Genomic DNA, 26,880 nt, shown 5'->3' with positions numbered 1-26,880 from the left:
CTGTCATCCACCATCCTTTGCTTAATGACCCTCCTTCTGTCCAGTCAGGAGAGGCAGCCTCCAGGTCTCTACTGGCAGACATCTTCCTCCCGGCCCCTCACACCTCCTGTCTCTTTAGCAGACAGACAGAAGAGCCCCTGCCCTCACCACACACACTCCCCTGAGGACCACACTCCGCTCAGCCCTTAGCCTGTGCTGGCTTAATCAAACACAGGCTCATTTTCTGTATCTATTACTCTGTCTACACAACCTCCACATCTTATTATTTCCCTCTCTGCCACAGAGGCTTTCAGCTCTATAAAAAGGCCTTGTCAAGATGTAAGAGGGCCTTTAAATCACTGCAGCGACTTAAAGTACAGCACAAGAAAGAATCTGATTTGCATAGCCCTTATATATAATTCAAGATGCAATGTGATAAGTGAAATTGGTCGAGGCATTGCTTTTTCATGCCTTGAATTTTTCTCAGTTTTGGAGGGCATGAAATTCAGTGATACTGTCAAACTCTTGGTATTTTCATAAATAAACAGCTTTTTTGGCATACGAGCATAATCATGTTATCAAGACACATGATTCTACTTTCACCTTTATGTAACCGTGGATGACTTTCTCATAGTGCCTCCAACGTCCTGCTATGCTCTCTAACATAACCACTCACTTTAATTTTTCATAAAGATCGGGCCTAAAGAAGAAATCTTAAATGATTGCTTGATTGATCGTCAGAAAATGCTTAATTGATAGCTGCAGTCCTGCCATGTTGGTTGACAAGAATTTCCACAGCTTATCTTTAATCCTCTGTCAAGGCTTTGTTGCCTCATCTGGCTCACAGCTGTAACTGAGAGGAAGACTGGAGCTCTGTGTCGGTTTGTGTTTGTGTCTGCGGGCACAGAGATGCTTGTTCTGTGTGTGGAAATCAGCGTGCAGATGCTGATTTTAATGCAGCAAGTACTATCAGATCTGTTTCTGTGTCAGGTTCATTTCACCAACACTCAGAGGATCTTTAGTGATGTTGAAGTGCCACTGTGCAGTGAGCATCCTTGATGTTCCAAGAGAAGCAACACCATGAAAACGAAAGTCAAACTCATGGCTGCAGCCTTTCAAAGTACATTATTGAAGTCCTCTGATGCTTAAAATGTTCAGGTGGTGTCTCTCTGGGTGTGTATACATGTGCATGCTGATGCAGTTGTATGTAAACAAAGGGGACACGCTTGGCACCACTGCATTCATCAGCTCAGGGCTGGTTCTCGCACACAGCCACCCCCTGGCCTGGATCCAAGTGTAGAGACTGCCAGCTGGCTTGGTCTGTCCACCAGGTCAAACATGGCTCCAGTGTGTGGAACCGTGGACTGGAGAATCGTAGTTTTCATATTTATGAAGGGAGGCGAACATGACTGCTTTGTCAACATGGGCAGGAATATAAACTTTGGATGTGGTTGTTAGTGGGCCAACTGAACTTGATTTTCCATTTAAAGACAATTAGATACATACCCAATACGTACATGATATAATACATCTACTCTAAGATGTGTTTGTATCTCTGGAGTATTTTTTGTAGTGATGGTTATTTTGCACACTGTGTACATGGTGAAACCAACTCATTTTCTTCAGTGTGATAATTTGTATTTGTTAGTGTCAGTTAGTGGAGGGCTCAAAGTAGGTGTCTATTGGGGGGAAGCACACACACAGACACATGGACACTTGAGGTAAAGGAGCACACAGAGAGAGAGAGAGAGATCTTTGAAGAGATCCTTTTGGATACACCAACTTCGTTTTGGATCTGTGCTTGTGTTTTTATATTGCCTGTCTTTGGTTTGGTTAGTCTTTGCACCCCTACTTCAGCCTGAACCAGAATCTGAGCTCATTTCCCACCTCTTGTAGGGACTCCTATGTCTCATTTTTAGCCTATGTTTACTTTGCTCTTTCCTCTCTCTGTGGCAGGAGATACAACCTCCCTTTGTACACACAGGTTTGTGAGAACAGAGGCTTCTGTCAGTCTAACTTGAAACATAGGGAACAGTGGAGCCAGCCTCTGACAACGTTCCTGGACTACATACAAGCTGAAATGCTCCAGGCATGCTGGGTAGAACAGGGTGGAGACTGTGGCTGCAAAGGTGCAGTGAAGGTTTACCACAGACCCCACATGACAGAGGGACTTTCCTATTTTCAGTAAGATCAAATGGGAAGTCTGCCTGGAAGGCATTTTCTCCATTTGTGTTCCTTAAAATATACCTGCACCCCCCGCAAGACTCAGAATAGAACAACTAAACCACACATCCTCCCACACACGTCACAAAATTAGCCTCCTTTTTTGAACGGTAACAGTAGACCTAGTTCTGCCTTCTTCACATCCTCTAACACACACACAGTAGTTACAGTATTTTCATTTGGGTTTTTTTTTAGTTAAGAGTCTTTTAGCCATTTTAAACATTTCATTGTACAATAATCAGTATGTTTGTAAGGCTACTCCTCCCAGTTATCAGTCAGGACAACAGTTTTAACAACTTGGTGGCTTGGTCAAGATGTTTGATGCCACTGGTGCAGAGCCAGTGTTATTAAAGCTGTAATAACTAGATTCAGGTGAATGAACGCCCGTCTGCTTGCATATGAAAGAAACTCTCAAAGAACTTATGCTGTAGAGAAGAATTGACTCCAAAGCAGTTACATTAATGTAACTTTTATTTTACATGATCAACACACTACAGCAGTCGACACAATATAATGCAACACTACAGTCAGTGAGTATTGAGTAAAATTTAAAATAGTACAACTGCTTTTTTTTTTATCAAAGTAAAATTAAAAAACAAGTAATACATAATAGTAATAATGATAAAGTCAGAGCTTTGTGAGTTGTCAAATTAGACCTTTTTGTGATCAAATTTCTGCCCAGTTTTGAGAAGGGGAGGGAAGAGGAGCAGAGCGGAGCAGAACAGAGACGAGTGGGTAGGACACAACCAACATTGTTGCGCAAGGTTAGTTTAGATCACCATAGCAACATATAAGGGCGGCTGGTTGACAATGATAACTGACAGCGAGATAGACCAATGAGTTTGGTTGCAAGTCTAACTTTGTTCCAATGAGACCGATTACAAGATAACTATTTTTTATGAATCGATATTGGATCATTCAAATGATGTAATTTGATCAATTTGATGTAATGTTGTTTCAGTTATTTTTGTAGTAGACATAGTATTTTTTATTTTTTTTTTGTGGTTTCATTTTAAAATTTAAGAATAATATTTTTACATCCATAGTTTTCATGCATATTTTTGTTCGTGATAATGACTGTATTTAGAAAGAACATAATTACCTTAATTACTTAATGTGCTGATTGTGTTTCTCAGTAGTAGTTGTAATGTTTTATAGGATGTGACAGTAGATTAAAAACATGCTGATGCTGTTAGAATATAAACAATGCCCTGTAGCCCTGCAGCAGCATTAGAAGAAGAAGAAGCAGTACTTGAAATGCGCTGCACATGAGCAAATGGAGGAAGTGTCTCCACATCCCCGCTCTCCCCGCTGTACCATATACAGTATGTTGGCGGTATTCATTGTTAATGCACATACTGTAGGTGGCAGCAGCCTATTGGTGTATATCTAGGTCATATGGCGATCCATTAGTCCTGTCGTCACCAGAGACAGGGGGTTAACAGGGTTGGGGGTGCTGAAGGGAGCACAGATGGAGGGATGGAGGGATGGAGGGATGGGGGGAGTGTCTGGACTTAATCTGTGCCATCATATTAGCAACAGCTGGCTTGATGTGGACTGTCAGTATTGCAATGCTCTCACACTTTCACACACAAGCTGAGCACATCCTGCAGTGCGCACATGCCGAGACACACACACACACGCACAATGGTGTCTCCTTTTAAAACGGGGATTCTGCGTATTGTTCTTGGATCAAGAATTATATAATATACTTATACAGACACTATACCCACTTTACTTTTTTAAATTATTTATAGCTCTTCAGACCAATTGTTTTAAGTTACATGTAAAATTTTGTAAATGTAAAAGTATGTATGTTCTCTCATTTTCCTTTTTATATTTTTCCTAAGTTTATATCAGATGTTTGTTCACAAAATTTGTTCTCAGATGCCCATGCTTTTTTTTTTTTTTTTTCATTTGTTCATTTATTTTTAATTCACAATCATGGTGTGAAAATGTTGACATCACTCAGCCATGGTGGCAAATTGAAAATCTAGCAAAGTGCATCAGTCAGGGCATATGTCTTGAATTATTGATATGCATAATATCATCCCATAGAGCTCCTGGTGGTGCAGTAGCAAATGGCAGAGTTTTATCTGAAGATGTGCAACCAACCCTTCCCATTTTTTATATTGACAGCATTGCTGCCGGCCTGCCAGCAGTAGTAGGAAGGTTATGTTCTAACATTAATTAGGTCAACACACATTAGTTATCTTCCCTCTACCTCTGAAGAAACTGTCAAGCTTTCTCAGACTGCCAATGTTTTTGTTATTTGCTCATGTTAGCTGGCTAGCAGGAACACAACACACACGCAGGTAAAGGTGAACGTGATGATGGAATGACGACCTTGTGTACTGATGGCCTACTTTAATTTACAATCAATATGCTGATGATGTGGGGGTGTCATGTAGCGGAGACAGTCCTTGTTTTTTTACCATAAAATAGACCATGATAGTCTATAAAGTCATTTTATTGTTATTCACCTTTTTTGCAGAATCATACCATATCCTCGTTGCTCAGAAAGAAAATCTTCTGTGGTTGGTACCCTTCCACAGCCCTGGGGTTGAGAACCACTGCTGTAGATCACGAGCAACCATGAGCAATTGCCCAGATTTATTGTCGACTGTCATAGCTAATAAGTTATTAATAGTAGTTACAGATCTTTACTTGTCTCTTGTTCTCGTTCTAGCTGAAGTTTATTCAGTGTGTGGTATTTTCTTTATATATGAAATATTTCCAACTTGGAAGACTTTTTTTTCTTTTTTTCATTTGACAGACTGGTTGTACTTGAAATTTATATACTGGTTATACTTGGGTTTTTTTATATGCTAAATCTAATAATGAAATACATTCTGTTTATTTGTGTGTATGTGTGTGGCTGCAGAGAGACTTATGGGTGATGATGACAGGGGCAGAGGGTGAAGGTCCGACATGAGTCAGGAGAGTTAAACTCCATATGACATTTTCCGCCTTAAATAGCTGTAGTGTTGACAGCTCGGATGTGTTTATGCTGCCATTTATATTGACATATTTTCTGTTTCAGCTGTCAGACAGTGACGTTATGAGATCATGATCTGATTACAGCCAAAAACACTAAATGTTAACCCACAGTAGGTCCTGCAGTGCTGCATTATGACTGCTAATCTAATCGCTATTTCATGTTCATGAAATCATCTGAGCATTACAATCAAAACAATGTATTTGCATTGAAAATTGGCAGTGACAGAAAGAGTTCAAGACAACACAAAGTTTTGAATATTACCAGCACAGACTAACCAACTGTCTGTGAAGGCCTGTGTCAACTGTGAGCACAGTCCTGAGGTGTTTTTAAAAAAAAAAAAAAAACAAGAAAAAAAGACATGACGTAGCTTGAATGACAGACTAAAGTGGATTAAGTTTGAGTTTAGATTGCATATTGAGATAATGTGAAACTTTTTGCCAGAAATGGCCTCTACAATAAACATGGATCGGCGGAACATAATGAATACTATGATTTTTTTTTTTTTTTTTTCCTGATCCCAAGGTCCAAGGTTACTATCAGCAACGATATCTGCAGCTCAGCCTTGTGTTTTCCTGAGAGGGACTGAGGCTTATGCCAGTTAGATCAGTCAAGCATACTAAAAATATACAGGTTAGAGCATGTCAGCACGTTCCCTTCCAGACACCTCTCTTTGTTTTCCCTCCCTCCTCCTCCCAGTTGGTGTAATGATTACTAAAAACGAGCATGTCCCACGTGACAGCAAGACAAGTGCTTTCACCTCGACAAGGTAACTGCGGGTCAGACCCTTTTGTTGTATTTGGTTTATCTGTCCTTCCTCTCGTATTTTCAAGGTTAATGAATGACTCAGGAATGTGTGTTATTGACTGGCCTAGTGCTGCTACCTTATTCTTATCTTTCCCACAAGAACGTTGTATCACCGGGTAAATATTAGTCTAGCACCTGTGTAGCATGACTGTGGTAGATGAAGTTAGTGTTAGCTAAGCCTGGAAAACCTCAGGTACAGTGAGTTGTGAGAAAGAATGATTGCATATTGTGCTTCAGTATTAATAGAAGGTCAGTCAAGGGGTAGAAAACCACACTGGTGCTTGAATTTCTCCTTAATATTTTCATTGAAGTAGAATAAAGCAGATGTCCTTCTATGACAGTGTCTCTCATAGATGGCTCACACACAGTAAAGAGTCACTAATAAATGCTTCATTTCCAACTTGTGTGTATTTATGAGGGCCACTCTGATATTGGTCCCACTGACATATCCAAATGTCCTTGTTGCTGTTGATGTCAACCTTCCCTATTACACTTCTTGTCTTACTTCTGTAAAGGCCAACACTGAACTTCTTAGACTCAGAGGATGACAGGAGCCAATTTTAATTTATATTTGGATCTGAAAACACAGCAGTGTGTTAGTTTTAAATACGCGCTTGTCTCTTCAGCTTTGAACATACCAGTATTGCAATAAAGCAATTAATATGTTGGTTAGAGTTTGTATGAGATGGACCACCTCTGTAACACACAGCTGCTGCTGTGTATGTGATCTGTGTGTTCATGTATGTAAGTGTGTGTGTGTGTGTTTGAGAGTGATGCACACCTAATGGGGTCTGCTCCAGACTACTTGCTGGGATTGGCTAGTTGAACAGGAGCATCGTCTCTCCTTTGGCGCTGCATGATGTACATGTGTAATTCTCCTTTCAGTCTGCAGCAACAAGACAGGCACACACACACGGTCATGCATACACATCCCCACTTATTTTTATACACTTACGTCATTCAACAAACGCCACACACACACTGTTGGAATAGCCTCCGTATACGCTCACACACACACACACAACACAAACACACCAAGCCTGCGTGGATTCCACACCCATGCTCAGTCTAGACTGCGTAATATGCTCACACACAGCCTTTTTCCCCAGCAAATCCCGCCCTGCAGCTGTGAGAACCGGCTGTGATTGGTTTGTCCTGTCAGTCTACATGTCTGCCCACATCTTGACCTGCCTCGTGGCCTGTACTGCAAGTAGCGTTAATTCTGTGTGTGTGTGTGCGCGAGTGTCTTTCCTGGTACAGTTTGGCTGCCCATTATGTTTACTGTTGTGTAATACTAAAGCTTCATGCTGTTTTCCATGCAGCACTCAGGGTTCAGCACTGTACTGCACTATACATACAATCACGCAGCAATGGAATGCTATTTATAGACCTGCCCCACAAGGACAAATAAGGCTCCTTCTCTGAAAGAATAGATTTACCTTTTCGTTCTCATATCTCGCTCTTCTATGGCTGCCTCTTTGAAAGGACAAAGGAGCAGAGGGCAGGGGGAAGAAATGCACAGAAGAGATTGTAAGAACAGAAATGAGAAGGGTGTCAGGAGGTTGACAGAAGAGAATGAGTCACAGAGGAAGGGTAGAAAACGGAGGGAAGCAGGGAGTGGTGTGACAAGTACACGGATGTGAGTGTGCTTGTGTATTTTTTTAATGTGCATACACAAACTTGTAGAGGGAGGCTACAGTTTGTGAACCGCCAAGACTCCCCCAGCTCCACACATGGATTCTGATTTCCAGTTTAAGCCATTGTCAACCCACAGGTTTTATTTCTGTCACTTACCAGCATGTACACCCTGACATTCTGCACTTGCCTCGTGCACCAGTGTAATCACTGTTTAATAATGTGGGAGAGTTAAAAGATGAATCAGTCAGTGAAAACGTTGTATGAATGAATTTTTACGTAACACGCTGTTCTTGGATGTTGCAGTGGAGGACTTGTAGGCGAGACTTCTCCGTAGGCTGGGAGTCAGAGGGTCTTGTCTACTGCATGTGTTTGTGCACTGAAAGAAAATGAATGAGATTATATTGATCTGAGCAGAGCACAGTGTGGCTTGTCCAGACAGACCCAGGTGGTAACAGCTATGCTCCATTTACTTCAGTGTTTTACCGTCAGCTCTGATTTGCTATGATCAGCCCACCACCCGTCTGACCGAGCACAACAGTCTGGACACAGCCGTGCCTCTCGGTTGTTAATAACATGCAATGAATGGTTTGCAGCTTGTCAATAGTTAGAGAGCTCAGTAGAGGGGAAAATGAGGCATAAGAGAGGGCAGAAAACATGCAGAGTGAGACTGAGTGCTACGTCATTTTGTCTCTGGTTAAAGAAGAAAAACATGTTTGTCATTAACAGCACTCTGATAGGCATACAGTGTGCATATGGCTACATGGTACCTTAAAAGCGTGTGGTTGCTTTGGTCTCCTCTATGTGGGCAAAACTATGACTAATCCACTCACTGCTGTAAATTAACAACACACCATGACAGCATGAAACTGTGCAGCAGCAGCTTGATCCTGAACACATCTGCAGCAGCTACGTTTGCCCCCTTTTTGTGTGCAAAGATGTGCATCTCATTAGTAGATAGGAGCCTTGTGGAAATTAAGGGAAGAAGGGACATTTTGATGAAGCTATTTGTGGACTGACGCCTGTTGTATGCAGGCAAACATGGAGGAGTAGCAGTTATGGCGGCGAGGGTCGTCTTGCACAGTGAGTCTCTGTGGACAGAATGACCGAACTGGTTGGAGACGCTACGTTGTCACCACCATGCACAGTGCAGTTATGTGGACTGGCTGACATGTCCTGGTACAGTAGGTCTTTGTTAGTGTTAGAGGGTAGAGAAAGGGTGGGGGTCCAGACAAGACCGATGGATATATACGAAGAGAAGGAGTGAGGATGGAGTTTAAGATCTCAGAGTCAGTGACGCAGGGAGAGACAACAAAACAAGTAAGATAATATTCAAAATAAAAAGAGCGACATAGACGGGATGAATCACTTGAACTATTTTTAAATCCAAATATTAAATGAACAAATGTATGCATGCAAAAGAAGTGTTTTGTTCTAATCAGACCTTTGCTGTTGTCCTCTGTTTCCTTTTTCTTTTCCAAATCTTCCCTTCCCTCCTTTGCTCCCTCTTCGTTTCTCCCCCTGCAGAGGACGAGCAGGTTGTCAGGATGAAGGAGGAGAATTTGTTCCATCGGAGGTTTTCTCTGTGCCCCAATGCCACCTCCCCTCCCAAAATTGACCCCCGCACCCTCACCCGGAACCTGTCTTATGGAGGAGACAACGACCTCTACAGCCTCAGCCCAGGTAAAAGGCCAAGAGGCCGAAGCTGACAGATGAAATGACAACATATTATATTTCAGTGGCGTGTGCCAGTGGATTCCAGTGTGTGTGAAATGATGGTGTACTGTGCTGTATTGTACTTATTCCATACAAATCAACGAACCTCAGCTGCTGCTTATTAGCTGCTTTTGGGGCTGCCATGCTTTAATTGTCTGTCAACAGGTTTGTTCACGGAGTTCATTTGTATGTGACTGTGTGTTGTGGGTTCCCACCAGGCAGTGAGACAGACAGGAACGGTCTCTCCATGCTGAGTAATGAACTTAGTCCTGCCCAATCACCAGGCAGTCAGGTAAGAACACAGTTCCTGATTGGGCAGCTCCTCAACAGCTCACTGTAACTGACTTATTAGGTGAGCCCCCACCCCTTTGTATTCTGTGCCAATTTTTTTTTTCTTCATCTGATTGCTTGCAGTACTAGCAACCTGAGACACCTACAAGATTTTAAGTAGACCAACCTGCAATTCTTGAGGCCTTGTTTAAAGGAAGTGAATTAATATCAGGTTATTTTACAGATGTGTCATGATTTATACAAGATTGTTATTTCCACCTTGTGTCAGACATTCACTGCATTTGAAATGGATACACCAGATGTAAATGCTTTTTTGGTTAATAAACAACAGAGCAGGAATTATTACCATTTTTAAGTCATGACACTGCACTTTGTAATCAAGTCGAATAAAAACTGTGGATTTTTTGTATGTCAGCGCCATGGTGGGAACTGTGTCTTGAGCACCACAAGCCATTTATTTGGAAATCCAGACTTTTATCGTCCTGGTGCTGCCTTTCCTGCTTATGCTGAATTAGTCCCAATAATTTGCCTCCATTCTGTAGCAATACTGATTAGGAGTGGTCAGTAAATGTTTCCAATGGCAACTGGGTAATCTCATCTTGTCTTGTCTCCTCTTGTCGCTTTGCCTCATCCCGCAATATCGCCTGTTTATATGTGGGATAATTCACAGGCGCAGCTGCATCTCTGGCCTTTTGGCCTTTCTTCCATCCTGAAAGCCCCAATGGGACAATAGGAGACCGAGCACAGCCTTACTCTTCCATGTTGTCTCGTACACAGGGTTGTAATGGTGTGCTGCGCTTTAAGAATGGCTTCTTTTAACACAAATAGATAAAACTAATTGCCCGTGTGGGCTCACCAAATAATATTGAGTCATATTGGTTTTGTACATACAGAACAAGTGGTTGTGTAATTTCAGTGAAATCACAGAATCATTCAAATTCAGTTCTCTACTCACTGATCAGTGGAGTGATAATGACAGTCACTGCCCTTCGCTGTCTCACCAAGGAAGCCTGTGGGTTTGTGGTCACAACATCAGAACTGAAAGGGCCACCCACCTGCTTCAGACAGACTTGCGGCAGACTAGATGTGCTACATAGCAAAGGGAACAAATAAACAACGCGATGTTCATAATGTAAGCTAAGTTAAGGTAGTTAACTCGTGTGGAAGGGCATCGCAGGAGCTAGCTGTGAACTGTTTAATAGGGCTGCACCGTTATATTCTACAATGTGACCACAAAGGTTTGTTTGAAAGGCTGTTGTGACTTAAAACTTTTTACAAGCCAAAATTTCACATTCACACTTCTATATTTTGATCCATTCATTATTGCAACTTAAACACCTTTAACTGTTACAACTTCTGTAGTGAGTTGTCTTTAGCTCCTAGTTTAAATGTCTCTTCTCCCTCCTCTTCATCCTCACTGACTGTCTCCTGTCCTCCCTCCCGCCTCCAGTCTGAGTCCAGGATGTTTAATGGTGTCGAGAAGGACTGCCCCTCCCCCACAGAGAAGCTGGCCCGGAAGGAGTCTCTCAAGGTACACATCACATTTTTCACGAGACAGTTGCGCTAAATGCTGAACTTTATTTTGCAATTGGATTCATCATAAAGTTCATGTAATTTAGCTCTGCAGTAAGACTGTCAGTCTAACCTATGTGGGATAAATGTACTTGAGCCACCTGGAAACATTTTGAAATGCCATCTTATTATATTTTTAATAGATCACCATTTGTATGTTTCAAATGATCAACAATGCAGAAACGCATTGAGCGTCAGCATGATTGTTAGCATTTGTTTGACTCTGCCTCCATCTAGTGTTCATGCTCTCAGATCAGCCCTCTGACTGAGCAGTAAGACTGATGACTCATTCATGTGTTGTATTTTTTCCTGTTTCACAGCTGCAAAAGCAGAATTACAGGCAAGAAAAGAAACGGGCGGCTAAAGAACTGTTCAGTGCTCTCAAGGATCCCAGTGTTGTCATCATGTCCAACTGGCTAAAGGTGTGTGGACATTGTCTATCAGACAGAGTTCCTGCATTGACATTAAGAATGATGATATCTCTGTAATCACACAGAAAACAAGCTATTCAGACATTGTATCATTTTCCATTCACACCTTTTGCTAATTATTACCTTAGTTTCAAATTTGCATGTTTGAGCTGTACAGTTGTTCCATTTCATGTGCATCATTTGTAACAGCAGACCGTTTTCATGTTCATGTTCACTCTACTAAACACAAAGTTGGGGAAAAAAAACATCATATATCCCTCGTATCTGATCCCTTTGTCCCTCTTTAGATTCGTGGCTCTTTAAAGAGTTGGACCAAGCTGTGGTGTGCCCTAAAGCCTGGAGTTCTTTTGATCTATAAGACCCCCAAAACGGACCACTGGGTGGGCACCATCCTGCTCAGTGCGTGCAAGCTGATTGAGAGACCTTCCAAGAAGGACGGCTTCTGCTTCAAGCTCTACCACCCGCTGGACAAATCCATCTGGGCTGTCAAGGTCAGACATGTTTGTAGGCTCGCTGGCGTTTTTATAAACCCACTAATAACAGATGAAGGGGAAGCCATAGTGAGATGGATTAAGATCTAAACTATTATTAAACTGTTCACTTGATAGTAAAATAATGCAGTATTTTTTTGTAGTTAGGTGTTAGTATCACTGATATCTTTCTTTCTTTTTTTTGAAGATATTTATTATTGAGGATATTTGTGTTTTAGTGCCTCTTAGTGGTCATACGTGAATGTGCTGTTACTGATAAGAAATTAATGGACATACATGGAGTGGTATAACCAGCATTCATGTGACAACATTCAAGTTCTCTCCCTTATCAAGGGAGCTTTGTTTTTATTAAGACTTGAGTTTTTAGTTAAAACTTGGCTTTGCAACATTGAATGAAAATGCAGCATTTACTTGCACTGCAAGATTTAAACAAAAGCAGTATTTTCTGTAATTGTATATGATTTTGATTAATTTTGTAGTGCATATTGATGCTCACTTTTTGTTGTTTCTTTTAGTTTTGACCTTGACTTGATAATTATCCTGTCTAGTGCTCCATTAAGCTTATAACCCCTGAGGGGGCCATTTGTTTCTGTTGGCGCAGCATGACTAAAGTGGCGTGCAGCGTGACTCACTGTTCCATCCATATGCTCAGGGTCCCAAAGGAGAGAACGTCGGTTCCATCACGCAGCCTCTACCCAGCAACTACCTGATCTTCAGAGCAGCGTCCGAGTCTGACGGTGAGGCTTGTCTATGGCTGTGGAATTGTGCATTCTCACATTTTCAGTGAATCATGGCTCTCCTCCCCATCACTGACATGTGTCTGTCTCCCCAGGTCGGTGCTGGATGGACGCCCTGGAGCTGGCTCTCAGCTGCTCCAGTCTCTATAAGCTGACAGCCAAAACTGGGAGAGAAGGAGATATCAGCACGTCTTCAGAGTCCTCTCATATACTCCACCTGCTGCAGTCTACCACGCTCACTGATACGGAGCTGCTCCAGTAAGTAGTACACTCATGTAGCTGAGAGCCTCTCATGTATAATTTAACTCCATTTCACATTTATTAGTTGTTGTCATAGAATTTATGTTTTCTGTAATTACTCTCCAAGTTGGTGTGCTTGCCAATTTACGCACAAGACCGTTGGCATTTCCATCAAATACATTTATGCTGTCTTATTCATGCAGAAATCAGAAATTCCCAGATAAAATACTGTCTCGGGGATTTTTGGTCATCAGCTCAGAATAACAGCTGAAGAAATGTAGACTCCCAGAGAGACGACACCAGCCCCACTGCGTTAGCTATTACGGGTGCATCATTCTAGTAAAATTTAGATTTTCTTTGTGAAACCATTTAATAAACACAAGGCGAGGTCATGCAGTACCAGAAAATGTTGTGAGCATTTGGAAGGGGAGCATCGTAAATAATGCTGTGAACTGTGTGTATGTATGCCACCAACGAACATCACATCTGAACATTGCATCATGGGAATACCAGGCTTCCAAAACACTGACAATGCAAAATAAAGTTCCAATATGAAACTTTATATTGGAAAAGTGATAACGCATTCAATAAAGAGACTCTTTTTATAAGTAGTCTCAGGAAACTACTCTCAGTTTTGGAAAAAGACATCCCTATTTAATGTTGTTTAATGTTTCAATTAACAGTTACACTCAGTGTTTAGCCAAAATACAAGATGGACAGACATAGAAGGCTGCATTAAAAACACAATAGTAATGATAATTTATGTGTAAGTTACTCCATGTCTTCAGGTTTTCCTGTGACTGTAAAATGAAACCATACTGACTTGTAGCCGTATGCAGGTATACGTCATCGTGTGGCTCTGCAGGACACAGGACAGAATGTTTGTTATTATTTGGAAATATCTTCCAAACAGCAATATATGTTGTCAAAGATGCTGCTGAGGTTTTTAAAACCTCCTGAAACTTCTCTGATATAAACGAGTTATGTATCTCTGCATTCAACTGCTGATGACTGTTATGTGATAACAAACCTATAAAGCTATCAACCATGCCAGATTTTTAAATACAACCTGCACCGCACCCAGGGTGTGTCTGTAATTTCCATTAACAGCTCTATTTATGGGATATCCTACCCTGTTTTGCGTCTACAGTGGTTGTATTATTACTTATCACACATATATAACAATATGTGTTCATGTGTCTCTGCTTGTGAGTGTGTGTGTGTGTGTGTGTGTCCGTTTTTTTGCAGTCTTTATACATGTAGATACTCATCCATCATAGTTATTTTCTCATTTCTTCTGGAAAGTGCACATCCCTGTTCATGCACTGTTTACATCCTACATTAGACATCCCTTTCCTTCCCCCTCCCCTCAACCCCCCCCTCCCGATGGCTTTACCCTCCCTCTGCCTCTGGCCATCATCCCTGCTCCCTCCTCTCCTGCTCCTCTCCCAGCCAATCGCAGCAGCCCGTGCAATCACATGACTGACAGACGAGCAGGAAGATGGAATAGAATGTGAACCATACACCACCCAGAAAGAGACGGCAGGAACACAGTCGTTGCAAGCTTAGACACAAACACACACACACGCATGCACACACACACTCAGGAAGCAGGCGTGTCGCAGTCGAGGAAACACAACTGTACCTTTAGTGACCAGATTAAAAACATTTACGCACACACAGGAGAGAGGGGGGGGGGATAGGGAGAGACTGCGCCTGTGTTTGGATTTACTGGTAACATCATCGGTGGTGTTTTGATTCCTGAGGAAGAGTTTTTCTGTGTGCTGTGTGTCTCCAAGGTAAGAAAGACTGCCTCTGTATCAGGGCGGGTTTGTGTTAATAAATAACGACACTAGTCAGTCAGTGATTCACAGAGTGTGCAAGAATGCGATGGTTCTTGTCTGTCGAGCCCTCAGGCATTTTGAAAAAACTCCCTCCCCTGTTTCCTTGTTTTCTGTGACCATAATTCCGTCACTGAATGTGGTTTTGAAAGCTTGTGACACACTACAATTATCTTCTTCTGTCCTAATGTTTGTTTGTACTTGTTAGGATCCCAAGTGTGTAGGATTTGTGAAATAACTGACTTAATATTCATATGATTAACTGCTTAATTTTCTCTGTCTGTTGGTCGGGCGGTCTGTCTGTCTGTCTGTCTGTCTGTCTGTCTGTCTGTCTGTCTGTCTGTCTGTCGGTCGGTCGGTCGGTCAGTCGTTTCTGTGCGTCCCTTGGAACTTGTCTGAGTGTGATTCGGGACGTGTGCACCCATCCAGACTTCACAGACGTCCAATGTCTGACTTGTAAAATGGCTGTAAGATTGGAACCATGACGTTTCCCTGTAGCTATCGATTTCACCCAACCCCCTCTCAATTTCGCTTCTCCTTTCTTTGGCCATTTAGAAGGTGATGCGTGACTTTCTTCACTGTGTTCCTCCTCCTCTTCTTTTTTTCTTTTCCGCTTTTTTCTGTTTATTAAACTGCTGACAGATCTGAGGTCTGGGTTTAATGTGTCAGGACAGGAAAATGTCACTTTGAGAAAGTGATAAATCAGCATAGGATGCAGTTTGAACTGGTTATTTCTCAACTGTGTGTTTGTGCGTGCGTGTGCATGCACAAATATCTATGAAAGCGTGTGTGCGTGTGCGTGTCAGGTACATAGATGACCCTGTTTGTGTTCCAGCCACATTCAGACCAAGTTAAAAGTGGGAGGTGAGGGAGGATAAAGATGAGATGGTGTGGTGTGATCTGGTTGTCCTGGCAACCTGACAGGTCAGATTTACTAAATACATGCTCCTGGTCAGCTGGGCTTTTATAGTGAATAGTCTCTTACCAGTGGGCTTACTCATAGCCGTGAGGAGGAGGCTGCAAGGGAACATCACAGAATCAGTACACAGACACAAAAGCCGTTGAGGAGCCTTGAAGCTCTGTTTTTCTCAAAATTCTGTGCTGTGTTTGATCTGTCTGCAGAATCACCACTGAAGAAAAATTAGATAAGATACTTGTAACGTCATGTGACATGTGACTCATCTTAAATGCCTAATCATGGTCACTAAAACTTACACACTCAATTAAATTATCCCTGGTAATAGCTTGCTGACATTATGAGAGCCGCATATGGCACCAGTTTAAATCTATTAAGATACAATCTTAAGTCAAACATCAGCAGACAAAAATATTACAGACGACGTGTCTCATTAAGTCCTGTGATTATTCTCCATCTGTAATTTATAGCATCATTTCCAGAACAGGATTGGCTAAGCTTTATCAACGACTGGATGTGCAGTAGCAGTAAAATGGTTCGGTGTCAGAGTTGCCCTACACAGTTCTAACCTTGGTGTTCACTCCTCCTATGTTAACCATCAGGTTAAATGACACTGGGCTGCTTGGCAATCACCACATGGAGCATGACGGCTTGTCAGACAAATCTGAGCGTGAGGCTCACGATGACTGGGACACTACGGCCAATGAAAACGGTGGAAGGCTGACAGAGGAGAGCGACATGGACCAATCCGACGAGCTGTCCCCTGGGCCACAGGCCACAGCCTATGTAGAGCAGAGCACAGAGGAGATGGCCGAGGTGAGGCTTTTTTTGTGTTCAAAAAGTTTGGCAGAAAATCTAAAAAAAACAGCAGCAAAGTATTCTGCTTTTGTTCTGAAAGTTTGGCTTCTCATACTCACCAAAGTTCAATGCAGGACCTTCTCTTACTTGCTTTCGCCCAGTATTAGTTGAAAAGTAACTGGTAGCCTCTGGGGAAATTCTCTCTTTGTTCGTCCCAGTCGTCTCAACCCAGGTCTCCACCAATGTGACTGCAAGTCCTCTCTGCTTCCCTCACTCATGTGCACTCGTGTCTGTACGTGTTATTTCAGGCTGGGGAGGCATCGCAGGTGGAGACCGTATCAGAGGAGAACAAAGGTCTGATCTGGAGCCTACTGAAGCAGCTGAGGCCGGGCATGGACCTGTCCAAGGTGGTGCTGCCCACCTTCATCCTGGAGCCACGGTCTTTCCTGGACAAACTGTCTGACTACTACTACCACGCTGATTTGCTCTCACAGTCAGTAACTTAAAGTCTCCGTAATGTGTGTCCATAAACGTGTGCTCGCGTTTAGTATTTTGATTCAAAGTCACATGAAGACTGGGATTGTTATCTGCCTGCTTTTCTTGTCATAATTGGGTCTGTCTCCCTCACTATCGTTCCTGCCACAGAGCTGTGCTGCAGGAGACTGCATACGGTCGGATCAAGCAGGTGCTGAGATGGTACTTATCTGGCTTCTACAAGAAGCCCAAGGTAAGATTTGTTCACTACTACACCAGATGGAGTTGTTATCATGTTGGCTCAAATATGGAGCAGCCCTGATCGTGGGATAAACACCTGCTTTCGGATGCAGACTGTCTGCCTCAGTCAGCAAAAAGGTTTTTTCTGATTTATTGATTAATTAACATTATTAAATACAATGCAGTAAACATATTTATAGCGTGATGGTCTTTCAGATTCCATTTTATAATCTCAAAGATCAGCATTAATCAGAGGATCCAGCTGTTTGGTGATTGTCGAAGCTTTCAGCTCTATTTATGGGCATCTTCTTTCATGTTTTTCAGTCACATATTCACATGCCGAGCTCTTGGAAGTGTCATTTTGGGAGCACTGGAAGATTTAGTGTTAACATTTTTTAGACTGTTGTTTTGGGGCAAGCCATCTTTTAATATGACACCCTGTGACACTGTATTTCTTGGCCACCTGACAAACGACTCTCTCCTGGGTTTATTTCCACTGTAAAAACGCTCTCTTTGTTTCCTCTCGTTAGGCATTTATTTCCTCAGTGGCAGCAAAACACCCAGCATGAGCCAGCAGATAATTCCTCTAGATTGAACTGGGTTTGTTTAGCACTTTTTAGGGCTGACCACCTCATAGAGTGTCACTGGAGATGGATAGGTAGAAACGTAATAACCATTCATCATTAGGACATCTGCACAGGACTGTCTGCCTGCGGTGCTGTGCATTGTTTCCTGCTGAATTATTGAGTCCAGGGAAGTGGTAATGTGTTCCATGGTGATTTGTTTAAATCTCACTGATGAGGCCAGTTGTAATTGATCCTCAGCACAGGTATGGTTAAGGGTTAGGAAACTGTAATCTTGCCCAGTTATGACAAAGAAAACTATTTCCACATTTGACTTCAGAGAGAACAGATGTTTCCATCGATACTAACGCTGTTTTATTTTCCAGGGTCTGAAGAAGCCTTACAACCCAATCCTGGGGGAAACGTTTCGCTGCTGCTGGCTTCATCCTCAAACCGACAGCTGCACATTCTACATAGCTGAACAGGTTAACCAGATTCATAGCTAAATGCAAAGAACATTTCTTGTGTGCAATTTTTTTGCCCAGTTCGGCAAACACACAGAGAACACACCTGTGAAATGCAAGTGTAAAATGAATACGTGCCAGCGGGTATCTGACACCTCTTTCTCTCTCTCTGCTGCTCAAATGTCTCTCTCTCTTTCTCTCTCTCTCTCTTTCCTCTGCAAGGTGTCCCACCATCCCCCCATCTCTGCCTTTTATGTCTGCAATAGGAAGGATGGTTTTTCTATCAGTGGGAGCATCCTGGCCAAGTCCAAGTTCTATGGTACGCCGTATACTACAACATGTAACCTGTTTGTCATGTCTGAAAGATCAGACCAATACACATACACATGTATTTCAAGTCATACAAAATGGCCATTTTGTCCACTTTTCACACTTTCTTCAGGGCACAACAAATCGCTGTCTGTATGAGCTTTTTAATTGAGTTCTACAAGGAAAATGAGTACTTGTGGTCTTGAATCAAGTATGTTTCTGTCCTCCTGCTGTTGTAGGTAACTCTCTGTCAGCTATTCTGGATGGCAAAGCCAGGCTGCTGTTCATGAGCAGGGGTGAGGAGTATGTCATCACCATGCCCTACGCTCACTGCAAAGGTAATGGGTCCACTGTAAATGTTGACGACCATCAACACTAAGGAATCTGAAACCGAAACATGTCTGATCTGCACTCCATACTGTGACTATGTAGACACTGGTGGAGCTCTGAAGCTGCTGCTCTGCTAGCGTGTTGCTCGTGTTTGGTTTTCCTTGCTGTCTTCCTGGATGACTTTAGTTGGTACTTGCTGCCTCACCCAATAGACCATGTCTGTTTGTTGCCAAGCCCCTCACTGTCACACTTAAATTACCAAACACAGCTACAGTCGGATAGGACAGGAGGATAACATAGAAACTAATCCACAGTGGATACAATGAAATCTGTCTGTTGTGACAAATCATGTGAGGGCTGTAACCTCTGCAGCCATCTGTCGCAGCCAATATGTCTGAGCCACTAGAAATCAAATAGCGCCCTGCATTGCTCTGAACATGAACTCTCAAATAGCTGACAGCCAAAATTAGAGGTGGATGATGAGTGGAATGTTAAGTCAGGTCGCGTTTCTGTTTATTCTGCGAGTGCACAGGGGTATGTTGTAAATTACCGTCTTTATCGTGTCTCACTGTCCAGTCAAGGAATTCGCTGACTGTGAGGGCCTAGATCGTAAATTCTGTACCAAACTGTACGTTATCAAAGGGCCTGGTGTGACTTTGGACTTCCAACAGGATTTCATTGCTCTCCTCATCTACATTCTGATCATTGACGTGCTGTTGATCTGATGCTTTAATAGTGCGTCTGTGCCTCCTGTAGGTATCCTATATGGCACTATGACACTCGAGCTGGGTGGGAAGGTCACAATCGAGTGTGAGAAAACAAAGTGTTTCACAGAGCTGGAGTTCAAACTCAAGGTATATTTTTGAACAAGTTAAAGGTTTTGGATCAGGAATGTTTGCAAGTGTACTTTGACTGTACATTGTCAGACAACGTAGCTTTAATAAAGGTGTTACACTTTAACTCTGTTCACTGCAGCCTTTCCTTGGAGGCTCCTGTTCTGTGAATCAGATCAGCGGGAAGATCTTTGTGGGAGAGGAGCTACTGGCCACTGTTGATGGACACTGGGTAAGAGCTTGTATTTAGCTTCTTTCCCCCTGTCCTCCCCCCAATCACCCTCTGAAGTCTCATCTGACAGCATCCCTCTCTGCCACCCACTCGCCCCACTCAGTCAGCCTCTGTAGTAATTAGCTGCAGTATTGGTAATTAGAGGTTTAGGAGCAGCAGGAAGGCAGAATAAGTAGAGGACCCTGTTCAGAGGGCTCTCACAGTGGGCTGAAGTGTCTCAAGTTTGAACATTTCTACATTTCTAATTTAAGTCTCCAGTTTTTCCAGTGTTAATTCCCTGTGAAGGAGGAAAAAGAATTTGAATATTAATCATTACTTGCTACACTTACAAGAGTGTTGAGAGTTCTGTGTGATGAATTGGTTCGATTGATGGAACTGAAGAAATCGTTGCCTTTGTGGTACTCAGGACAGCGAGGTGTTCATTACTGAGAAGCGCTCGGGGCAGCAGGAGACGTTGTGGAATCCGAGCTCAGAAATTCGCAGCAGCCGTCTCAAGAGACAAGTGGTCCAAATTGACCAGCAGGGAGAGTTTGAGTCTGAAAGGTAAACCGCTTGAGCTCATTTCTTAACTTCAGTTCATATATCACCTCTGCATGTGGATCAGTCAGTTGAAGGTGGCTAATTGGAGGAAACAAACATGAAAACAGGATCAGGTGAAATTAATAACATTAATAATGAAAATCCATTTAGGTGTGTCAGTATGTCAACATGCACAGTACCAGGGCTCGGCAGCTGGCACACCTAAATGAAATGCAGCCATTATTAATGTTATCAGCTACACCCGTGTTTGATAAGGTTAAAATATCTGCTGTGAGAAAGATCTACAACCCTCACCCTGCTGACTTCAACGACACTTACTTGTACAATATGTCTGCCCCGCGCTCGTGTCATTTGAATATTCTCCTGGCAGACTGTGGCGGCATGTGACCAGTGCCATCATGGATCGGGACCAGGTGCGGGCCACCCAGGAGAAGTTTGTGCTGGAGGAAGCTCAGCGGAAAGAGGCCAGGGAGAGAGGAGACAAACCCTGGTTGTCACGACTTTTCCATCAGGAGCCCGTCACCTCCGAGTGGACCTACAGGCACATGGAGTACGAACACACTCACACCAAGCACATAAGACACACGGGATGACACACTGTTGTCTTAAGGAGAGCAGAAGCACTCAAATTAATGACATGCTCAGATTTAAAACACGCTGCATCCACAGCTCGGTATGTTTTCTTGTTTGGCAGCAAGCAGCCGTGGGACCCTGAGCGCTGTCTGGTTCAGTTTGAGAAGGACGGAGTGATTCAGACGCACGAGAAAAGCCTGAGGCAACACAACGGGCTCTCCTACAGCCACAGCTGGGCCAGCCAGCAGAAGGTTAGCCAGACCAGTCACACACCTCCAAACTCCAGCAGTATCGATATATATTATTAGAGTGTTAATAACTTACGGTCTCCTGCGTCCTCACAGGCTGAGGTGAATGGGAAGCGCAGGAAGGCCAGCAGCCAGCCGTCCAGCTGCAGCCAGAACACCGAGAGCAGCAGCAGCACACCGGAGCCCACACACGAGTCCTCGGACAATGAAGGCGAGTCACACATACACACACACACACACACACACACACACACACACACACACACACACACACACACACACACACACACTCACTCACTCACTCAAAAACCAACTAAATCTGGTAATAAAAATGTGTCTAAGTCTTAAGCGCTCGTCTGTCATGTGCCCAGGGTTCTCAAACCAGTGTGCACGGTGCAGTAAAGAGGTGAAGGACATCGCCCTGATAGAGGCCTCCATCACATCCATACAGAAGACACAGCAGGACATCCAGAGGTGAAAATAACACGTGTTTTACACTCACAACACATTTGTGGAGGGACCCGGGATGGTGTAATGTCTAAAGAGTCTTAAAGGAGAAAAAATATGAATATGTTGTTTCCAACTGGAGAAAAGAAACAAATTGAAACAGTCACATATATGTTATGGGCTATGTTAGGCTAAATCTTTACATTTTATGATATTCATTCAAAAGCAGAATTAGAAACTCCCACATTCATATCCACCATTTGCTGAGTAGAAGTGGGGTCTGTACATCTATAACCAAAACAACGTTGTTAAAGCACTGTTAAACACTCCTCTCTCCCCACAGGAACCTGGTGGCCCTGAGTCGTCAGCTGGCTCGTCAGAGGGCGACAGACGAAGGCGTGTCGCTAACAGGCCGTCACTGTTTCATCTTCTGTGTTCTGCTCCTCTCCCAGCTCCTCCTCAACTACGTCTTCACCTGAGCCCGCTGCTCGGGGGAGGAGTTTCCCTCCGCCACCGATCTGGCGTTAGATCCCTCCAAAAAGCACAGACTGCAATCAGCAGATGAGGGCTCAGACCTCAGATCAGTGTCAGGAGGGTAACTTTGTCCCTTACGTTTTTCCTCTGAGAGGGGAGGAGCACGGACATTATAGCAATAAACACAGCCACAGCCACCGCCTGTCAGTCATCTGCAGAGAGGAACGGCACCCCCTAGTGTAGCCAGACTGAAACAGCACCGGCACCCACGCACTTTGGATAGGAGAGGAGTGTTGAGAGACGAGCACGGCTAAAAAAAATAATCAAAAACAAAAAGAGTAAAAAGATGATATGTATGATGAAGAATGATTTTGCAAAAAGAAATGACAGAGAGGATGTTTCACCATTCCTTAGTGTCTTTTTATATTGCCCTGCAATACTGTTTGTCTGTCAGTGTGCCTGTGTGTGTGTCGTTCGTACCTACAGTACAGTAGGCCCTATGGGCGCAGGCAGATCACCGCTTGGACTTCTCCTACTCCCCTTCCACTCCAGATTTTGGGCCTTAACGCTGAAGCCAAAAAAGAAGAAGAAGAAGAAAAACACAACGTATATACAAACCAAGAAGGAATATCTTCCAGCAGTGCAATTCTTGTGTGTTTTGTATCGATGTACGCTCAAATACACTCTGTCTCATCTTTTAATGATGATGATTTTACCAAAACAGTATTTATAATCCGAAAGGACAAAGAGTACTTGTTTACAGGGAGCACTGTGTGTGTTTTGTAGTGACACATAGGGAGGAAGGATAATGGGAACGGGGCAGGGCAGAGAGCCAAACAGAGTGTCTTTGTATTTGTGTGCCTGTAGTGCTGTAACAGAAGGGATAATAGCATTGCACTGCTTTGGTCTAGACCACGACACTAGTGTGTACAATCACTTACATAGAGAAGCAGCAGCGTGTGGAGGAAGGGACAGACGGAACGAGTGGGGGGAAGGAAAAAAAACAAGAAACAAATTGAATTCTTTGGCCTAATAGAAGGGGTTTGTGTGTGAATCTTGGTCCACACCATGTTCAAGTGACTGTTTTAAGATGTAAACACTTAGTAAGGAGTTGTTTTTTTTTCTTTCTTTTAATCAGTTTGTATATATTTGTCACGAGTTTTGTGTATCAAAAAGAGATTTCAGAATGTATTTATTGGGTGATTAACCTTGACTTTCCTAATCTAATTCAGCTTGGAGGACGGAGAACCAGGGGTGACAATCGCTCTCCCAGGGTTGTGTGGGTTCGTCATATTTGTGTACGTCCGTGTGTGTGTGCGCGTGTGTGTGTGTGTGCGTGCGTGCGTGTGTGTGTGTGTGTGTGTGTCAATGTGAGGGAGCACATGTGTGCGGGTAAGCCATTATGGTTGTACTATACAAAGCCAGGTCTGTGATCTCGGTTTTTAACAGCTTTTTTTTTTTTTAATTTTATTTCATTCTCCATTGCCAGTACTGATCTACCCCACAGGAGAGAATCAGCGAGCACAAGAAGGAAGTCGACTCTTTGAATGATTTTATTTACACTTTAATTTGTTTATTATTTTAATTATTTTCCTGTTTTCTACTCTACTGCCATGTCGTAGGGATTCTACATGCCAGATATTTTTGTCATATGGAACGAAAGAAACTACAGAGAACATGATGTTGCCTGATGTTTTCATTCATACCTGTTGCGTACTGTAGCACTACAGTAAAACATTTTAACCCTGCCACCATCTTTGGCTCTCATCAATGTCCCATAGGAGAAAAATGTGTCCACTGGTGTTCAAAACAATGACAAATACTTATTTTCCTTTATGTCTATTGTCAAATATTCTCCACTAGAGGGAGATGTTGATGTGGATAAACTAAGATCTCTACACTGGAACTGTTCACCAAAATATAGAGGTTCCCTTTACATAACAACTGCAATAGTCCAACTGAGGAATCTTTCAGTTGATGAAAGAAAATGTTTGCTGAGACAAAACTAGAAGGCAACAGGTGACAGTCTTTACCTAAATACAACCAAGGTCTTTTCTGCGGCAACACACACAAGACTTAACAACGTTGGTGGCAACATTTTTGTGCAAATTACACGACAATTGACGGTAAAGGCAGAGCCCTGTCACGGGCCTGAGAGCTGAACCTGAGCAGGTGAAAATCTCTCGGTGGACGCCACAAGGATCAACTTCTCAGCCACACACACAGATTTAAGCCCCAGTGAGCCTCCCCACAATGCAGGAGGCCTGTAGGGCGAGTGACATTCAAGTACGCCTAACACGCTGCTGTAACATCCGGTTACTCTGCTGTGTTTTAAATAGAAGTAAGAAGATCACTTTCTACAAAGCATTCTGAGACACCATGTCAGTTTTAGACAAGATGAACATGCTAATGTGTGAATTCAAACTGAATCCAATAGCTGAAATTACAAAATAATAATCACTTTGCTCAAGTAAAATCAATTTTATTCATCTAGTCAAATGTCATAAATCACATATTTGCCTCAAGGGGCTTTACAATCTGTGCAGCATACAACGCCCTCTATTGTTTGATTTGATTTGAAGGAGAAGAAACTCCCCCCCCCAAAAAACTATAACAGGGATAAAATATCTGCTTTAATTTCTGCTTCCTGGTTTAAGTGACTGTCCTGTCTTTGATGCTTACGGGGAAGCTGATGACATTCGTAGTTAAAAGATGAGTCTCAACTAGCGAAGAGAACTACATTTCTTTCCAAGAGCCACTTCCCCTCACTTCTACGTGAGCTGCAGACGTGAATGGCGGCTCTGCGGGCCTTCAGAGGAAGCCTGACGAGGTGAATACCTGGCATATCGAAGTGTCAAGTCTGGCAAAGCGGAGATTCATCTGCAAAAGTGGAATGTGTTTGTAGGTTTAGCGCCCATTGTAGCTTCCTGATGCCTTTATGAGTGACTCAACCTGAACTGAACTCTGAACCCTGTATTACTCCAACAGTTGTAATGGTACCTCTAGACATTGAAGCAGCCTGCACCAATACCACACTGTACAACTATTTACCTCAGTCTCACCAAGATAGTCACATGTTTCATTCTCTATTTTAAAATGAGCAGCCTGTCGGGGGAACAGGGTGAGGAATATGGTTGAAGCAGCAGAGTGGGCAGATTGGTATTCTCCAGTCCGCTGGATGTCTGCGTGGGTGCACACTGGACCTTTGTGTGTGTGTGTGTGTGTGTGGCTGACGGAAGGAGCGACAGGCCAAATTAGGCAAGAGGAGGGTGTGTGTGTGTTTATTTTCCAGGCAGTAAGCAGTCCATCAAAGGAGGGTCCTCTCAGTGTGTGTGAGTGAGTGAGTTCGTAACAGTTTCCCCACTCCGGATCCCTCTTTGTCTCCATGTGTGTTGTTGTGTGTTTACTCCTGGCGCTGGACGGGCGATGGGTGTAAACTGCTCTCTGGTCAAATTCCCACCAAATTCCCAACATTGGAGTAATAAAACATTAACCAGACTAAAATGATTTTATTTTAGGCAACATAATTCTTAGTTGCTGAAAATTCAAAGGAACATTTAAACATTTTGAGAAATACTTTTCTTTGCCTTCTTGTCTAACAAGCTGTTACCTTAACAGTGGTTAGCTTAGCTTAGCACAAAGAGTGGAAACAGAGGGAAACACCAGCACCTTTAAAGCTCACTAGTTAACACGTTATATCTTGTTTATCTCAGTCATACAAAAACCTGTGTAGTGTAAAATTACACTTTTTTGTTTTACACGGGATCATGTGTGGGGATGGTGAGTATTTCTTGTCCATCAACAGTTGCCAGGCAACCAGTGAAGACTGTAGACAATATATAAAGATGGACAACATGACGGCTTCTGGAAAGTGAAGCCAAAACATCTCAGTCGCCCCTTCGTTGCTGGCTCCAGTTTAGACCATAAAGGCCCCCCACATTGTTAGCAGATGCCACGTGGGCCAAATCGGATAAGTGTTTCTCGAAGATGGTCATTTTAAGCAGCTTACCACGCTGATATATGTGTAAGTGTTCGTTTTTCTGATCAGTTTGGTTGTTTGGGGCTATTATAAAAGGGGTGTGAAACATGATTGACAGCCAACTCTTACCCCTGATTGGGTCTGGTCAGTGGGAGGAAGTGGAGACACATCGAGCATCGTTAGAAACAGATAATAGTGGAAGTTACTGTGCTTGGCTAAGAAATTGACCAACTCCTCATAAAACCAGTTTTTGTCCAGATTAAACAAACAAGATACAATGTGCCAGTTTTATACAATCTATGGTTCTAATTAGTGAGCTTTAGAGATGCTGGTTACTTTTGTTGGCAATTTTTTTTGGCATTTTCTGCTTTATTGATGACAGCTGAGAGTGCAAGGAACCAGGGGAGAGTGAGAGGGGATGACATGCAGCAAAGGGCCCAGGCTGGATTTGAAACCAGGACTAAATTTTTAATAATACACACTCTACTAGGTGAGGTGC

General features: G+C 43.0%; 1 protein-coding gene across 7 annotated transcripts in view; it reads left to right on the top strand.

Moving 5' to 3' along the window:
- The window catches only part of osbpl5 (oxysterol binding protein-like 5), a 40,542-nt gene extending 16,392 nt beyond the window's left edge, over positions 1-24,150 (top strand). For 5 of the 7 annotated variants that reach the window (XM_070831212.1, XM_070831211.1, XM_070831210.1 and 2 more), the window contains 21 exons: positions 9,170-9,325; positions 9,577-9,650; positions 11,100-11,180; positions 11,542-11,643; positions 11,940-12,143; positions 12,796-12,880; positions 12,976-13,138; positions 16,480-16,693; positions 16,984-17,168; positions 17,321-17,402; positions 18,339-18,437; positions 18,639-18,735; positions 18,965-19,063; positions 19,812-19,909; positions 20,031-20,120; positions 20,527-20,663; positions 21,031-21,210; positions 21,355-21,484; positions 21,578-21,692; positions 21,853-21,955; positions 22,272-24,150. In XM_070831212.1, the coding sequence (XP_070687313.1) occupies positions 9,190-9,325; positions 9,577-9,650; positions 11,100-11,180; positions 11,542-11,643; positions 11,940-12,143; positions 12,796-12,880; positions 12,976-13,138; positions 16,480-16,693; positions 16,984-17,168; positions 17,321-17,402; positions 18,339-18,437; positions 18,639-18,735; positions 18,965-19,063; positions 19,812-19,909; positions 20,031-20,120; positions 20,527-20,663; positions 21,031-21,210; positions 21,355-21,484; positions 21,578-21,692; positions 21,853-21,955; positions 22,272-22,407 (2,610 nt within the window). In that variant the 5' untranslated portion in view covers positions 9,170-9,189 and the 3' untranslated portion in view covers positions 22,408-24,150. The other 2 variants (XM_070831215.1, XM_070831213.1) reach the window with 2 other exon arrangements.
- The last annotated feature ends 2,730 nt before the right edge of the window (positions 24,151-26,880 follow it).

This window comes from Pempheris klunzingeri, chromosome 5 (genome assembly GCF_042242105.1).
Source record: "Pempheris klunzingeri isolate RE-2024b chromosome 5, fPemKlu1.hap1, whole genome shotgun sequence".
NCBI classification, from domain to species: domain Eukaryota; kingdom Metazoa; phylum Chordata; class Actinopteri; order Acropomatiformes; family Pempheridae; genus Pempheris; species Pempheris klunzingeri.
The sequence above is the reverse complement of the archived record's forward strand: the minus strand, read 5'-3'. Positions and strand labels throughout refer to the sequence as shown.